Genomic DNA, 17,968 nt, shown 5'->3' with positions numbered 1-17,968 from the left:
ATGGGCAGCCTTGCATTTATTCCAATAGGTGAGAGACTGCTTGCATCGTATGTTCAGGCCTTGGCTAATCAGTTCATGAGATTAGATATTTTTGAGCCCAGTCAGGTTCTAGCTTATGTGGTTTCTTGGTCTTCCTTATATGATCGCATAAGAGAGCGTCAGTATGATGATCCCCATTTGCTTGTCCTTAAGAACAGGGTTCAGCACGGTGATGCCAAGGAGGTTACTATTGGGGATGATGGGGTATTGCGGATGTAGTGTTGAATTTGTGTGCCCAATGTAGATGGGCTACGTGAGTTGATTCTTGAGGAGGCCCACAGTTCACGGGTTTCCATTCATCCGGGTGCCACAAAGATGTATCAGGACTTGAGGTTACTATAGTTGGGTTTGTAGCTCGGTGCCTAAATTGTCAACAGGCGAAGTAGGAGCATCAGAGATCGAGTTGATCACTTCAGAGGCTTGAGATTCTAGATTGGAAATGGGAGCGTATCACCATGGATTTTGTAGTTGGGCTCCCGCGGACTTCGAGGAAGTTTGATTCTATTTGGGTGATTTTGGATTGGTTGACCAAGTCCGCGTATTTCATTCTAGTTAGGACTACCTATTCTTCAGAGCGGTTAGTTGAGATTTACATCCTCGAGATTGTTCGCGTTCATGGTGTTCCGGTGTATATCATTTTAGTTCGAGGCACACAGTTTACATCGCGGTTTTAAAGAGAAGTGCAACTAGAGTTACGCACCCGGGTTGAGTTGAGTACATCATTCTACCCTTAAACAGACGGATAGTCCGAGCGTACTATCCAGACATTGGAGGATATGCTACATGCTTGTGTCATAGATCTCGGGGGTTTTAGGGATCAGTTTCTACCGCTTTCGGAGTTTGCCTACAATAAAAACTACTAAACGAGCATTCAGATGGCTCCGTATGAGGTTTTCTATGGGAGACGATGTTGGTCTCCAGTGGGTTGGTTTGAGTCGGGTGAGCCTAGGCTATTGGGTACTGACTTGGTTTAGGATGCTTTGGACAAGCTTAACTTGATTCAAGGTAAGATTCGCACGGCCGATCGAAAGGTTCATGATGTTGCTTACATGGTGGGGGAGAAGGTACTACTCAGAGTTTCACCCGTGAAGGGTGTCATGAGGTTCAGGAAGAAGGGCAAGTTAAGCCCTCGGTATATTGGGCATTTTGAGGTGCTTGAGAGGATTGGAGAGGTGGCTTACAAGCTTGCATTGCCGTCTAGTCTGTCGTGTGTTCACCCTGTGTTTCATGATGGATGGTGATTTAACTTATGATGTGGAGCCATTGGCCGTTTTGGATTGGAAGGTCCGAAAGTTGAGATCAAGGAACATAGCTTCGGTGAAGGTGTGGTGGAGTGGTCAGCCAGTCGAGGAGGCTACTTGGGAGACCGAGCGGGAGATATAGAGAAAATATACATGCCTATTTGAGACTCCAGGTATAATTCTAGACCCGTTTGAGGTCGAACATTTGTTTAAGATGGGATGATGTAACGACCTGGCCGGTCATTTTGAGTGTTGTAGCATGTTCCCCATTTACTTATTATTCTATTCTCAATTGTTGTTATGTGACTTGCTGGGGTGGTTGGTTTGGTTCCTAGGATATTTCGGAATGAATTGGGACACTTAGTCCCATAATTGAAAGACTAAGTTCAACAAAGGTTGACTGGATGTTGACTTATGTGTAAATGGCTCCGTAAAGGAGTTTTAACGGTTCTGATAGCTCTGTAGGGTGATTTTTGACTTAGGAGTGTGTTCGGATAGTGATTTGGAGGTCCGTAGTTGATTTTGGCTTGAATTGGCAAAAGTTGGAAAAATGAAAGTTTTGAGACTTGAGACGTTTGACCGAGAGTTGACTTTGTGGTTTCCGGGCTCGAATTTTGTTTTCGGAAGTGAGTAGGTCCGTTGTATCATTTATGGCTTGTGCGCAAAATATGAGGTTAATCGGAGTTGATTTGACAGGTTTCGACATCGATTGTAGAAGTTGGAATTCATTAGTTTTCATTAGGCTTGAATTGGGTCACGATTCGTGTTTTTGATGTTGTTTGATGTCATTTGAGGCCTCGACTAAGTTCGTATCGTGTTTTAAGACTTATTGGTATGTTCAGTTGAGATCCCGGGGATCTCGAGTGGATTTCGGATGGCTATCAGAGTGGAATTGGACTTTGGAGATGAGCGCTGTTGAATTTTTATTCTTCGCGTTCGCATAGTGAGGGACACGATAGCGGAGGTTGTGAACCTTATGCTTCACGGACGCATAGAGTGGATCGCATTCGCGTACAAGAAAGTGAGGCAGATGGGGTCACGCGAAGTTGTTCTTCGCGATCGCGTGGGGATGTTCGCGATCGCGTAGGTCTGTGAATCAGTGAACCGCGTTCGCGTGGAGTCAACCGCGTTCGCGAAAGCCATTTTGGGGGCAGCTTTGTTTTGTTCTTCACGATTGTGAGGGACTTTCCGCGATCGCGAAGAGTAATCATTGAGTAGCAGTGTTAAATTTCAAGAACGTGGGTTTGAACGCATTTTACATATTTTGATCTAGACACCTCGGATTTTGGCGATTCTTGAAGGGATTGTCATTGAATTAGTGATTGGAGTTGGAACATTTTAGGTAAAACGGTGAAACTTCTTAGGCCGATATTCGGGGATTTGAGTGGCGTTTTGATGTCGGATTTGAGTACTTTTGGTATTGTTGGACTCGTGGTTAATTGGGTGTTGGGATTTTATAACTTTTATTGGATTCCGAGACGTGGGCCAAGGGCTGACTTTTTGAGTTGGCTTTTTTACCTTAGTTAAAGACCATAGTTTTATTAATTGGAATCAATTCCTATAGCTTTTATTGATAGTATTAAGTTATTTTGGCTAGATTCGATCCTTCCAGAGGTTGATACACGTGGGAAGGGTTTGCTAGTGGAGTGATTTCATTTGCCTGAGGTAAGTATCTTATTTAAACTCGGTTGATGCACTAGTTACCTGAATTGTTGTGATAGCTACGTGCTATTGGGTGCGCACATGCGTGGGGATGAACCCATGTACGGGCACCGGGGTCATTTATTCATGTTCGGGTTATGATCGGGTTCTTATGAGCCGAGAATTGACTTTTAAGCGTTAAGCTATGATGTTCCGCATATTTGTAACATTTTGTGTGAATTAACTGAGCCATGTTTGAAGCCACATAGAGGTTTAATCCCTGAATGAACTTGATAAATGCTTTTCAGTGATGAAATTGCCGATTTGAGATATGATAGCACACTTTGCACATGCCTACACTATAGCATGTCATTATACTAGTCCAGGAGTATGAGAATGTTATTTCAATCATCACATATATGTATACTTGTTTAATTTTTGCTATATGATATGTTTGGACTGGAGGCATGTGACAATGTCGGGCGGATTATGTTATTGGCACGTGAGTTGTACATGAAGCACGTGAGTGGTCCGTGTGGATCCATATATTGACATTATTGGCGCATTAGTTGTCTGTGCCGCATGTGAATTATCCGTGCAGGTTCGATTATTACCACGTGAGTTGTCCATGCAGTACGTGAGTAGTTCGTGCAGCATGTGGATACGGATCCATCCCCCTAGGGTCACCCTCTCATGTTTCTCTCTTGATGGTGCACACGCGGATATTGAGAATACTGATCAGTGGTTTGGTACAGTTATGGAAAGTTGAAAGAATCTGGCCAGTGTTGTGTTGGATTTTGCATTTCCTTGATAACTTATCTGATTTAACTGCTTATCACCTATACATGCCATGATATTGTCGGAGTAAAATACTTGAGAAACGGTACACATGCACACACGGATGTTTTCTCACGAAACTTGATGAATTAAAATTCAATATTCTTTTGTGTCGGTTTATAAGATGGAACTACACAGGTGATAGCTAGTATCATTAATAATTTATGCTTCTCTTACCTTGCCGTGTTTATTTATGATACTTATTAAGTTGTTTGTACTCATACTATACTCTGCACTTCCTGTAAAGATCCAGATACTTCCGAACATGGAGGTTGCTAGTGTTGGAGCTTATTCAGTTCGGAGACTATCGAGGTAGCTTCTTGGCGTCCAGAGACCTTGACTCTCCTCCTTTTAATTTAGTTTCATTTATAATGTTCTATCCTCCTAGAGAGTATTTCAAACCATGTTATTGTATAGATGCTTATGTACTCAGTGACACCTAGATTTAGGGGAATATTGTGTTGAATCGCGGTATTTTCTTGTCAATATTTATGAGTTTTTACTCTTAAGCTTATTTTATTATGTTTTCAAACTTAAAGAATGTGTGGTTTGTTGTGGTTGTCGGCTTGCCTAGTATTGGGATAGGCACCATCACGACATGTGAGATTTGGGTCATGACAAGCAATGACTTCAAATAATGGAAATCAACAAATGAAGGGATAACATGAACTATAACTCCAAATAATGATAATCAACAATGAGAGAGATAACACGAAAAATGATTTCCAATAATGATAATCAACAATGAGAGAGAAAACACGGAAAATGACTTCAATTAATGATAATCAACAATGAGAGAGATAACGTGTAACAATAATAAAAGCAACAAGTTCAACTAAGGCATGTGAGTAATTTATCAATTAGGATGTAGAATAAGTGTTAACGAAATCATTTAAGGCATGTAAGGATAGCCTAACACACGTAAAAATAGATGGACTACGAGAATTTAGAACATGATATGGCATTTCAATTAAAGCATGAAAATAGTCTAAGTAGCTTAAACCGGTCAAATACCACATACAAATCGTGTACCTACTCGTCACCTTGCGTACAAGTCTTTCACAAAGCACAAATGAATCAATCAATACCAATTCCTAAGGGGTAGTTTCTCCCACATAAAGTTAAACAAGATACCTACCTCAACTAGGGCAATTCAATACTTGAAAATAGCTTTTCCCTTAAAATTCGCCTCCACACGGCTCAAATCTAACTAAAATCGACTTAATAACATCAAACAATGTAAGAGAAACCAATTACAATAAAAGATTGTATGTGAAAATAAGGTGTATCAAAAGAATTTGCGTATAATGAAGGGATTGTTACACAAATAGGTCTTAAGATTCAATTTTTACTTTTTTCTAATCGGTATACATAAATTATACATTAATTATACATAATTATGCATATATTATACGTGAATTGTGTGTGTGTATATATATATATACATACGCCGACTATTTATAGTTTGAGAGATCAGGTGAGCGGCTATTTGAGTTAATTTGTCTATAATGAAGCTGGAGGAAAAGTATGTATTAAGCCTGATAATTTTCTCAGAACGGAGAATCTACAAACTGCCGAAGATGACGACATTCTCTCACCAAATGGCAAAGCGGTTACTCCTTATTTTATGCACCCTATAATAAGAATGACTTTATGCAAAATTTCAGGGACTAAGATATGGCCAAAACCCCACAAAGAAAAGGAAGATAGTACCATGATGTGATATGCATATATCCACAAATTCCTGAACGTCATTTTGATGGCCAAAGCCGGAAAAAAACCAATGTCTCTCTTGTTCCTATTTCTCGATGTTGAGAGCTGTCATAAAAATTGAGTAAACACTCCCCCGGAAGAGAATGTTAGATTATGGGCAAGGAGGAAGATTGAGAAATGAAGAAGAGGAGAAATCGAAATTGTATTCTTCTAATAACAATGCCATTGTCCAATACAAGGTTATATGGTGCTCACTAACTAAATGACAGCTCATACACAGATATCCACTAACCACTTTAACTAACCCTTTTAACTAACTCTAAAACACCCTATACTTTTATGATGTACACTTTGGTACCCCCTATATCCCAAGACTCCCCCTCAAGTTGGAGGAAGGAAAGCATTGAACACTCCTAGATTGGAAAGAAGAAAAGAGTGTTGAGCAACACCGAGTCCTTTTGTCATAAGATCAGCAGACAGTGAGTCGAAGATAGATCAACATGTTGATGTATTTCAATAGTCAACTCCTGCAATAATCCAACTAGCCAAGTAACCTCAGCTGCTACTACTGCAAGGCTTCTATATTCAGTTTCAGCTGAGCTTCGACTCATTGTCTGCTGCTTCTTAGACTTCCAGAACAATAAGGAATCCCCCAGTTTTACAACATATCCAGTTATCGGCCTTCATGTGTTTGGACGTGCTGCCCAATCAGAATCACAGAAGGTAGAAAGATGAGTAATAGGGCCCCTTTTGAGAAAGACACCAAGACCAGGTGAACCTTTAATATACCTGACCACTCTAAGTGCAGCAATTAAGTGTGACTGCTTAGGATATTGCATGAACTGACCCAAACCTTGTACTGCAAAATAAATGTCAGGTCGTATGATGGTCAGATAGAGTAACTAACCTACCAACCTCTGATAACTTCCCACATCCTGTAGTTTTTCATCACCATTGTGCCCTACATGTTTGTCATACTCTGTGGTAGTGAGTTTTTGATTATTCAATAGGAGTGGATACAAGTTTGACAGCAGCTAGTCCTATGCTGGAGATTAACTCCGGTGCATATTTTCTCTGGTTTAATAACATCCTCTTATCTGATCTCATTACTTCAATGCCTAAGAAATATCTGAGTTCACCCAAATCTTTGACTTTAAAACTGTTGTGTAATGTACTTTTGGACTCTTCCACAAGGGAAATATTTCTACCAGTGATCAAGATATCATCAACATACACCAAGATAATTACAATATCATGTGTTGTCTGCTTAGTGAACGGAGAGTGATCATATGCACTCTGCTAATATCCTGCTCCCACTAAGGCATCTGTTAGCTTAATATTCCACTATCTTGAAGCATGTTTCAGGCCATAGAGTGATATCAATAGTCTGCAAGCTTTATTTTTCCCCTATCGTTGAAAACCCTGTGGCTAGACCATGTATACTTCTTCATAAAGATCCCCTTGTAGGAATGCATTATTGACATCTATTTGGTAGAGGATCTTTTGGTCCATAGCTTCTATCCATCATGGATCATGTGCAGCTTCCTTAAAGGATTGTGGTTCAGTTAAAACTGAAAAAATATTGAGATACGACTGATATGCAGGAGATAGATGATCATAAGAGAGGGCATTTGAGATTGAATGGGCAGTGTTAGTGTGTGTCTTAGCAGTAGTGATGTAATCTTTAAGCCAAACAGAGGGTCTTCCTTGTCGACTAGATTTCCTAGTCTCTACTTTTGTAGATGCTGGTTGTGAATGCATTTCTACTGTTCCTGCTTCTTCTATTGTATCCAAGAAAGGTTCCTGAACTTCTGTTGTCTCAGCTACTAGTTCAAGGACATCAGGAATAGGATTCTCATTTATTGGAGCAGCAACTGCAGTCTCATGTTCTTCATCAGAACCTGCATGATCTATGTCTGTTTCCATACTAGCATTCTCCACTTCTGTAGTAGTGTTATCAGCAACTGGTAACTATATGTTCTGGGTTGTGGTTGGAATCACAGGTGCATGTGGTTGATGCATATTTGCTTCTACAACTGAATGTTAAAGAGTGAATAGATCCTCTGTACAATCTAAGTCTGTAGTTCTTTCAAAAGGAAAAACTTGCTCTTTAAATACTACATCTCTGCTAACAAATATAGTTGTATTCTCTAGATCATACAGCCTATAACCCTTTTTTTGTTTCTGAGTATTTAATAAGAATAACCCTTTTAGCTCTAACTGTGAACTTGTCACCTTTAGGCAGGTTACTCGCATAACATAAGCAACCAAATACCCTTAACTGATCTATTTTGGATGGCTTGCGATACAATAACTCATAAGGTGATCTTCCTTGCAAAATACTAGTGGGCAGTTTGTTTATCAAGTATACTGCAGTTCTTACACAATTACCCCAGAACCTCCTAGGAATCGAGCTTTGGAATTTTAAGGCTCTTGCAACCTCCAGTATATGCCTATGTTTCCATTCAATCACCCCATTTTATTGTGGGGTGTATGGACAACTACTTTGGTGTATGATTCCCAGAGAAGCAAACAAACCATTGCATTGAGAGTTGAAGAACTCAGTACCATTATCTAATCTAACAACTTTCAGAGTAGCTTCAAACTGAGTGTTTATCATTGCAAAAAAGTTCTTTATTACAACAACTACTTCTCATATGTAGGTACCTTATGAGGTCCCCAAATATCCATGTGTATGAGCTGAAAACAACTACTTGACCTGGTCCTACTAAGTGGAAACTATAGTTGACATTGCCTTGCCAAGTGGCACACCTCACAATTGTCCTGCTCTCTAGCTTGTATCTTATTCTTTAGTTCTGAAATATGCTGCATAGATTTTGTTGATGCATGACCTAGCCTCAAATGCCATAGTGCTGTTTCTCCATTTTCCTTCAAAAAACTAATTGCTGCTGTTGGTAAATTTTCTTTTATCAAGTATAATCCGCTGTTTTCTCTACCAATCCCCATCACCTTGCCATTATAGAGCCCCTGAAATATACAGAAATCAGGGTAAAAACCAAATGGGAAACATAACTGTCTAGTGAGTTTTGACACTGACAATAAGTTAAATTTAAAATCTGACACATACAGAACTCCTTCAATAGTTTTATTCCCTAAAACTACTGCATCTCCTGTATGTGTAATTTCTGCTTTACTGCTTGTAGGTGACTGTACTCCATCTGTTCTATGATCTGCTTTTCTAAGATTACCTAAAGCATTCTTGCAATGTGTCACATGGTGAGTACCACCTAAGTCCCCTATCCAAACATGATCATTAGCAGTTGCATTTGCCATTAAAGTGATAAAACCTGGACTATTGTTGGAACAGTCATTTGTGGTAGTCTTCTGCAACAAATTCACCAGCTGTTTTGTATTGATCCTTAGTGAAGAAATTTTCTTGTGTTGGCAGCATATGTGCCTGTTTCTCCTCACTTGTTGCATTGTTCACATAAGTCATGCCTCATGTGTTTTGCCCTTTCTTCTTACTCCTGAAATCTGGTAGATATGCCATTATTTTGTAATAATTTTCTTTGAGGTGTCCCTTATAACCACAATAGTCGCAGATTAATCCTGGCCTCTTAGGTCTAAACTCATGACCTTTTTCTGCCAGCATTGTAAGAGGATCCTTCAATTTGTCTGTGACTACTAGAGTTCTTTGACTTTCTTCTTGTGTAACTATTGCATAAGCTTCATTCACTGTGATCACATGTCTTTTGGCCAAGACATTATTTCAAATATTACCATAACTTTCGTTCAATCCCATGAGGAACTGCAATAGGCGAATGTTCTTTAAGAGCTTTACTGAAGGCCTGGACTCCTCACAGTCACATGAGGCTAGAGGTGCTATGACATCTAGTTCATCCCATAGGTCCTTTCATTTTTGAATAATAGCTAGTGACCGAGTCAGTTCTTTGTCTCAAAGTCGCAATAGCAGTCCAAAGATGATAGATCCTTATCAGATTTGACCTATCAAATCTCTCCTAGAAATCAGCCCATACCTTTTTTGCATTCGATGCATTTACAATGCTAGACATTAGTTCATTTGAAACAGTACTACAAATTCATGAGAGAATAATTGCGTTACATTTCTCCCATTGCTATGCTCATTCACCTCTATACATACATTTTACACAAGATTCATCTACAAATCCAAGCTTGCCCTTTCCCCGGAGAGCCAATTTCATCGCTCTGCTCTACAGTGCGTAGTTTTCTGGACCTGTGAGCTTGAGCGGAATTAAAACGAGTCCTGGAGCGTCTGAAGCTTGTAAAAACAACAGATGATTATGATCGAGTGAACTGACTTCGTTATCTGCCATGGCTGCTTGAAATTGAGCTCGGAATTGAAGAATTTCTTAGCTCTGTATTTCGCCTTTGTGTTTTGCCGGAAAAACTTGAATCTCGCTGGAAATAGATCGGAATTACAGTCCTACCGATTCCCGCTTTGATACCATGTTAGATTATGGGTGAGGAAGAAGATTGAGAAATGAAGAAGTGGAGAAATCGAAATTGTATTTTTTCTGAGAGCAATGTCATCGTTCAATACAAGGCTATATAGTGCTCACTAACTAAATGACAGCTCATACACAACTGTCCACTAACCACTTTAACTAACCCTTTTAACTAACTCTAAAACACCCTATACTTTTATGATGTACACTTTGGTACCCCTATATCCCAAAAGAGAAGCTACTAACTTGACATATTTGGTAAAGATAGTGCCTTTGAAATCACTCTTCGAATATTGGCTTACGCTTGTGGAGAGTGCAAAAGAAAAAACCAAATACGTACTCACAAACAGAATTGGTAACATAATGAGTAGCAAAACCAACGACTTGGAAAGAAGATCAATTTCCAATCTGCATATAGTCAGGCATTCCCATTATCCCATATATTTATGCCATCCCTCGTAATGTATTTAGCTTATATATCAATAATTCAACCTTTTCTTTCTAATCCGTGCACTTACGAATAAAGAAATTTCGATTCAGAGTGTATACTAACAAAATCACTTCTTCTTTGAACAGTAAAGAAAAACGAAGCGTACACGATTTTTCTAAAAGCCAACAGAAATAATCCACGTCTTATTAATGGGAGTCCAAACAAAATAATTTCTAAGCATAGTTGTCCATTTCATTTTGTAGTATAACAGTGCCACCAAATTAGCTATCCCCATCAATCGAGCTGTTGAAAGTGACTGCTCTTATGGTTCAACTTTTTGCACCCCGAAAATTTTAAAACGATGTATCTTAATAACTTTATTAAAAGTAATTGTTATTACAATAAGTGATCTAAGATTCAATATCTTTATATTTTCTGAGAAAGTATTACAAGATTGATGCCATAGTGTAAGTTTTTCTGTAAAGCAATGAGGATAATTTGTATTTTTGGTCTCTAGGAAGATAATAAAACACTCGATCATATTGACCAACCTAAGCAACTAACAAGAAAGAGAAAATATACAGTATGTTTTTACTACTCCTATTAGTGTTACTTTGAGTCTTACATGTTAAGATTAGTATTGAGTAACTAAAAAATATCTGTTTTATTATTTAAGTTTAATATGTCAGACTAATATAATTAAGTTTTTGTAATAATAATGGAAAATTTACCTAGCTAGCTATACTATAATAGAAACTTATCTACCACTCTTATTTAGGTTCTTACTTAATCACAATGTATAACTATAGTTACCATTTATGCACAAAACCATAAAAAAGAAGAAAATAGAAGATTCCTTAAATTTAGCATTTCATTCTCTCTCCTTCACCACCCCCTACTAAAAATTCGAATTTCATCTATTTTTCAAAATAGTTCACATCCCATTTTCTCTCCCTCGTAATTATCATCCAAAATGGGTACTCTCACAATGTAAACCAAAATGGTAAAAATTTGTCTCTAAAATTACAGTAGTAAAGGGTTCTCCATCGACATCCATTAAAAAGTTTCGAAACTTTGAATTCAATATTCGAAATTTCCGAATTTATGATTTGTTTATTGGGTGTTCTTGCAAATGATGGAGAATATACCTTGTAGTTTGTATCTCATTTTTGAGAAAAATTCGTTAAGTTTAGAGTTGATTTTATGTAAAATTTCAGATTGAAACTCGATTAAAACGAAGATGCTGGAATTGTATGATAAATGTATCACAATTATTTTAGAATTGCATCACAATTGTATTAAAATTGTAAGTTACTTGTATCTGATACATTAATACCTAAAATAATATCCGATAAAATCAATTCTATACTCAACCAATCTCCCTCAAAATAGAGATATAAATTCCAATCTCCCTCAATCACTTGCAAGAACATCCAATCCAAACAAATCATAAAATCTGAAATTGTATGTATGTATGCTCGAGAGTCATATGTATTTTTGATTTTCGAATGGACCAATTTGTGGATGGGTGTGTTAGGCAATCAAATTGAAGAAATAGGGAAAGGAAAAAAAAAAAGGAGAGAGGAGAGGAGAGGAAAAAAGGGAAATGATTGAATTGAATCCCTCAATTAAAGGTACTAATAATAGGGTGAGAGCCTTTTAAGGGGCAATATGTATAATTTGTAAGAAAATCTAAATACTTATTGAAAACTACAAAAACCGAAAGAAAATAGGTAAATAAGTTTTGGTGTGATACATTTTGGGTATTAATGAGTTAATGAAAAAGCCATTGAATGGAAGGAGTTGGGTCCAGGCCCAAATTTCCTTCAAGCAGATTGTGTGAATTACAAGCCCATGACCTCAATTCAAATCCACCTTCGAATGCTTCAACCCAAAGTTCAATTTCTGCGAGAATCCCTCGCGCTAACTTCGCTTCTCCTTCTCTTTCTTCTACTAGCTCCTCCAAGTTCTCCAACCAATCACTACCAATTAACTGGTAAGGAAAAATTAATGCTAGTTCGTCTGTTTAACTTCTATAGACTGATAATATAAAATATTAGGTTAACATAACTAAAAATAATTACTACCTCCGTTTTAATTTATGTGAACTTGTTTGAATGAACACAAAGTTAAAAAAAAAATGAAGACTTTTGAAATTTGTGGTCCTAAACAATTCAAAAAGGAGCCCAGAGTATTTGTGTGGTTATAAAAGTTTCTCATTAAGGGTAAAATTATAAATTTAAGCAAAATTATTTTTAAATTTAGAAAGGGGTAATTTTTTTTGAAACGGACCAAAAAGAAAATAGGTTCACATAAACTGAAACGGAGGAGAAGAGGTAATACTTATAATCAGTAAACTTGGTAACCTGAAAACCATGACAAATATCCTCCTTCATCATAACATGACGTAGGTGTTGCACCGACCGCGTAAAAATGTTTACACATTAAGGTCATTTGTAAGCATTAAGTGGTAATCCGTAACCTAGTAAAAACGGTAACTAAAATGATATTACCTGTTAAATTTACATTGCTTGTGGTAAACGACTTTATACTGTTAATGTACATAAACTTAATTAGTTATCTACGGATCTGGTCTTTTCAGCATCCTTTGCAGCATTCAGGCATCATCATCCGTTCTTGATCAGAGCACTGCAACTAGTGAACTGGGAAAAGGGATAAGCTCCTCATAAGCTCCAAAATCATCTCATTTGAGCTGTGAAGAACTCTTCATTCTCCTAGTGAAATTGAATTGGCTAGCTCTGTCTTTGTAGAGGGCCATGAATTTCATACAACACAGCATCATTATCCTCCCAAAACACTTTCTGTGTCATAATAAGAATCAATCGATGCAGAGGGATGATGCCGATGAACAGAGCCATGATCTTGTTGGGTGTCATAATATCTGCAAGAATGAAATGACGATGCAGAGGGATGACGCCGATGAAAAGAGGCACCTTGTTCAGAATCATGAAATGACTCCTCAATGAAAGGTGGCTTTGATGGAACAGGCACTTCTAATTCCTTTTGTGTGAGTAGTTTAATAACAGTTGTCATATCTGGACGCATAATAGGTGACTCTTGAGTACATAACAGCGCGATTTGAATCACCCTTAGTACTTCATCCACATCTTCTATCTCCATGCTCGGATCTATTAGTCGAGATACCCTTTTCTCCTTAAAATGTCTCCAAGCCTGCACGTTAAATTAACAAGATTATCTCAAATGCAGTCTGTTGAACTTGGCAATATAACAAAAGCAAGGATTTAAGTGTGCAAAATCTTTTTATACAACGACTGTAGCGCTTAACCTGTTATAGCAAGTTAGGTATCATAGAGACTTTACCTAACTTACCTGATTGTGGAAGTATTTTTATACCGTCAGTGGTTATAACTTAAAGCTAGAAGTAAATGGGAAAAACAAAGTGTTCTGAAGAGAAATTACAATGGTTACAAGGGTGTCTAGTGTGTCATCGGCTGGAAATTTGTTAATCTCCCGGCCGCTTACTATTTCTAGGATGAGAACTCCAAAGCTATAAACATCCACTTTGTCAGTCAATTGTCCATGAGCAAGGTACTCAGGAGCCATGTATCCGCTGCAGGTAAAGGATTAGCACAGGTAAGGACAAAATGAAGAATGACAATATGTTAATCCAAATTCAAGTGCTTCATTACATACTTACAATGTGCCTGCAATAACAAGAGGCGCACTTCCTTGTTCCCTGATATTAAACCTGGCAAGCCCAACAAAAAACAAACAACAAAAACGACGTTTGAATTTCTAAGCAAGTTAGAGTCCAATATATGACTCACTGTCCATGTTGCTCCATTCAAGCTCATCTCAATCCAATATTATACAAGGCAAAAATAAAAATAAATATAGACACCAGAAGTACTCCATATTTTCTCGTGACATGAATCTGGAAGAGGACTAAAGGACTCTTAGAAAGCAATGGACCTAAAGTTAATGCACTAACCTGGCAAGACCAAAATCTGCAATTTTGGGACGGTACTTTGAGTCTAGTAAGATGTTACTAGGTTTGATGTCTCTGTGGATGATTCGAACTTGGCAATCGTTGTGAAGGTATTCTAAACCTTCAGCTGTTCCTTCGATTATCCTGAGCCTTCTCTTCCAATCTAATTCTTTCTTTTTCTTTGGATCTTTCTTTCATGCATATAGTCAAGAAAATCAAGTTACTGGGATAATATATAGTAGTAACTTCTAATTACATATGACACAGCATTTGTTTCTATCCTTTCCGAGAAAGGAGTAAAAGGATTAAAGATCTAAAGAACAAATTACGTACCGAATAAGATAAGATCAAGGCTTTTATTTTCCAGATACTCATAAACAAGAAAGCTGTCATCATCAGTGAAACAACAACCAAGGAAACGAACCAAATTCTGGTGTTGAGCTTGTCCGATAATGTCTATCTCATTGGATATCTCTTCATTCCGAATCTTGGTAGTTAAGAACATTCGTTTGATAGCAATTTCTCTACCATCTGGCAAAGTCCCCTACTTCAGAAACATTTTAAACTTATTTAGCAGAACTACCACTGTCAAAGCAGAGAAGCAAAATAGGGGAAAAAAGAATAAAAAGGCAGTAGTATGTATTTATACTTTAAAGACTTCACCAAATCCACCTTGGCCAATCTTGCATTCTTCACTGAAGTTGTCTGTAGCTTTCTCCAGTGTTGAATATTTGAAATGCAGGCTCCTCTTCATAACAGATGACTCAAGATCTGATTCTTCAAGAGAGTAAGTAAAACAGAAAATTAATGAAGATTAGACCAAAATGATCTCTGCAACAAACACTAAGACTGGATTACCATTAGGTTTCTTCTGGTGTTTCAATCGTTTTTCTTGAAGAGTTGTACCCACAATATATCCAACCAGAACAGCGACTACGCATACACCAACAGCAACAAGAACAAATACAACGTACATGAAAATGGCTCCTGCAAAATGACTTCCTTCTTAAATGAGTTTAACTTTTGTGCACTAAAAGTGTATATTATTATACACTATCTAGTTAACTTACAATAAGTAACTAGTTATAGCAAGATATATTGTTCGAACTCTCTGAAAATAGCGTCAGTTGTATGTCGGATCCTCCAAAAGTAATGCATTTTTGGAGGATCCAACACGGGTGCGAATAACATTTTGGAGAGCGCAGCGTAATAGTAGGTGTAGTAGAGTAACCTGGAAAAAGAATACATAGCTGCTGATTGTGTAAAGCATCTTATACTATCAATGTATATAAGTTAAATCCTTCATTTTCTAAAATGCATGCAGCTGACCTTTAGTATTAAGAAAGAAACTCGAACCATCGGTAAATTCGTATTCCGAGTAACGAAAATAGCAGCCAACGCTAAGGGCGCGCGCCTCAATGGATGGCAAACAATCAAGGAGAGATGTGCTTGCGTTTGTCAGACAATCGTTACATGATTTTTCGTCCAAAGTATTCCAGCAGTTAGCCATGCCATAAACTGATAAACCATGGGCTTTCCTTCGTCCCTCTGCATAGCCACCGTGAATTGGGGCCATGTTTACCAAATCCTTGACGACTTTGGTTGCCACATCCCTAAATTGCTCATTCTTCAAGTTCACTGCATCGCTGCATCTCTTTTTATCAAATTTAACCAAAAAGGAGAACCATGAGAACCAAGAACAAGCAAGCCAAAGTTATGTCTATTAAGATATTATTAGTTATATAAAAGTATACTCTCCCTAATAGTTTAAATTTTTAGATAAAACAGACATTCACTTATATATGATATGATCTTGGGTTCAAGTCTCATTGCCACTCATTATCTAAAAGAATTTTCCTCTCATGAAAAAGAATTAGGCCCTCATGCAATGAAGCATGTTGAAGATATACTTAAGTTAATAAGATGTACTCTCTCTAATGGCTTAAACTTTTAGATGAGATGGTCATACAACTAGTTAAATGAAGCAAATTGGGTGCCGAGGGGGTTCAATTGCTGGAAAATTGTGTAAATAGGGCAAAGGGTTCACTTAAACAAGGGAAACTTCTATTATAGCAACAAAGGTGGCACAAAAATTAATTTTATTTGCAAGTATGAATATAGGTATGACATTGTTGCATTTTCTTTTTTATCTCTTTGATAGATTTTCCGGCTCCGCCATTGATGCTAATACCATGCTATGTTGAGTTATGTCTTCAAGATGGGATTTTTACTTTCTTATCTCTTATGCATGTAAACTAACACATAAAACCCAGAGAAAAATATAAGAAAGCAATCAATAAAAAGAAAAAGGGAAAGAGAAATTACTTTGACGTCGTGGGGAGAAGAAGACTCGTAAAAAAAGCTATAGTTCTCGAATCTCATGAAGCAACCATCAAAGAAAACACGACCGCTGCTGTGGGGAAAGCAACCAGGCAATTGCGTTTTAATGGTAGAAAAACAAATTTCGCAATCATCATTAGTCAGATCGTCCATGCATTGAGCCAAGACGTAAATTCGATTTGGAGGGTACCCTTCTCCATATATGGAAAATTTGTTTTTTCGCATTTCGGGTTCCATTGATACTATTGCATTGACGTAGTTTTGGTTGAATTCTGAAACATTCTCTGCTCGTTCTTCGCCGCAGAATTTATAGACCAGCTCCGTCCGAGGATTCGCAATTGCCGGAAAAATAAAAAAGCTAGAGAGGAGAACGCGTAAGCACAAAACGACGACATTGGCCATTATTAGGAGAGATGTGTTCATCTTGGCTTTTCATTTTTTTCTTCGAATTTCCTTTTGTTTTCAGGAGTAACGTAAGTTTCCTATTGTTAAAAATATTTTTGGTAAATTTACACTTTTAGTCCTAAAACATTGACAAATTCTGATTTTGGCCCTAGTACATTAACTTTCATTTAATTGAACTGTGCAATCCCTCTTCTTGTGAGTTTTCACAGATTTAATGAATTGAACTTTAAATATTAATCATTATATTATTTAATTATTCATGTGTGTTGGCCCAAGTGAAGTTTGTTTTGATGATTGACAAAGGAACTCAAGCATGAACCAGGTCCATACATAGTATACACAGACACAGGCAGATTCGAGCATAAGGGATGCACGTGAAGGAGTAAGCTTAAGTTGTTATATCTGATATCTCTTGATCGAAAAGGTTGCATAAATGATAAGGAGAAAGACTCCGTACTCGAAGAGAACTTTATCCAAGATAAGGAAGGAGTTAGAAGTTGAAGATAACTAGAACTCTTCCACCAAGAAAGAGTATAGCATTGCAACTCTAGTTATTTCCTATTCTACTAACTCTATAAATTGCATGATGTTCTCATTTTACAGGCACGCACAAACGCTGAAGTTAAATTTGAGTTGAGAGCAAAATAGCAAGGCATTTTGCAAGCAATTCTTCTGTGATTCAAGTGTGCGAACCTGAAACTACATGAACCTAATAGAAAAACGAGTTCCAAGTGTCTCTATTTTATTCTAGTTTCATTGTAGTAAGTGTTTTCAAATTGTACCTTTCAGCTTTATCTAGAGACAATTGTAGTAGGTACTCTGAGTATTCAAGTTATAGTTAACTTGAAGTTGTCACAACAGTTAGAGGTTGGTTGCCACAATGGGATTAGAGGCAATCCTTAGG

General features: G+C 37.5%; 1 protein-coding gene across 3 annotated transcripts; it reads right to left on the bottom strand.

Moving 5' to 3' along the window:
* Nucleotides 1-12,713: 12,713 nt before the first annotated feature.
* On the bottom strand, nucleotides 12,714-17,120 carry LOC104107722 (cysteine-rich receptor-like protein kinase 46). Of its 3 annotated transcripts, none has more exons than XM_009616600.4 (9): nucleotides 16,645-17,120; nucleotides 15,649-15,973; nucleotides 15,178-15,306; nucleotides 14,969-15,096; nucleotides 14,653-14,863; nucleotides 14,323-14,506; nucleotides 14,029-14,079; nucleotides 13,791-13,941; nucleotides 12,714-13,541 (listed from the first exon to the last, which is right to left on the bottom strand). In XM_009616600.4, the coding sequence occupies exons 1-9, from the start codon at nucleotides 17,080-17,082 to the stop codon at nucleotides 13,152-13,154; spliced, it is 2,007 nt and encodes a 668-aa protein (XP_009614895.1). In that variant the 5' UTR covers nucleotides 17,083-17,120; the 3' UTR covers nucleotides 12,714-13,151. The 3 variants fall into 3 exon arrangements, with proteins under 3 accessions (XP_009614895.1, XP_070052164.1, XP_009614896.1); XM_070196063.1 differs by having other exon boundaries at nucleotides 14,323-14,510; nucleotides 14,744-14,863; XM_009616601.4 differs by having other exon boundaries at nucleotides 14,969-15,090.
* Nucleotides 17,121-17,968: the final 848 nt, after the last annotated feature.

Source organism: Nicotiana tomentosiformis, chromosome 2 (genome assembly GCF_000390325.3).
Source record: "Nicotiana tomentosiformis chromosome 2, ASM39032v3, whole genome shotgun sequence".
Lineage (NCBI taxonomy): Eukaryota > Viridiplantae > Streptophyta > Magnoliopsida > Solanales > Solanaceae > Nicotiana > Nicotiana tomentosiformis.
This window is presented reverse-complemented; position numbering and strand designations above follow the sequence as displayed.

Excerpts from the sequence above, each read along its gene's own strand:
- LOC104107722 (XM_009616600.4), bottom strand. The coding sequence starts at position 17,082 with ATGAACACATCTCTCCTAATAATGGCCAATGTCGTCGTTTTGTGCTTA. Across the intron at positions 15,307-15,648 it reads TTTCTTTCTTAATACTAAAG|GAGCCATTTTCATGTACGTT; the intron begins GTCAGCTGCATG and ends GTCATTTTGCAG. Across the intron at positions 14,864-14,968 it reads GATTTGGTGAAGTCTTTAAA|GGGACTTTGCCAGATGGTAG; the intron begins GTATAAATACAT and ends TTTCTGAAGTAG.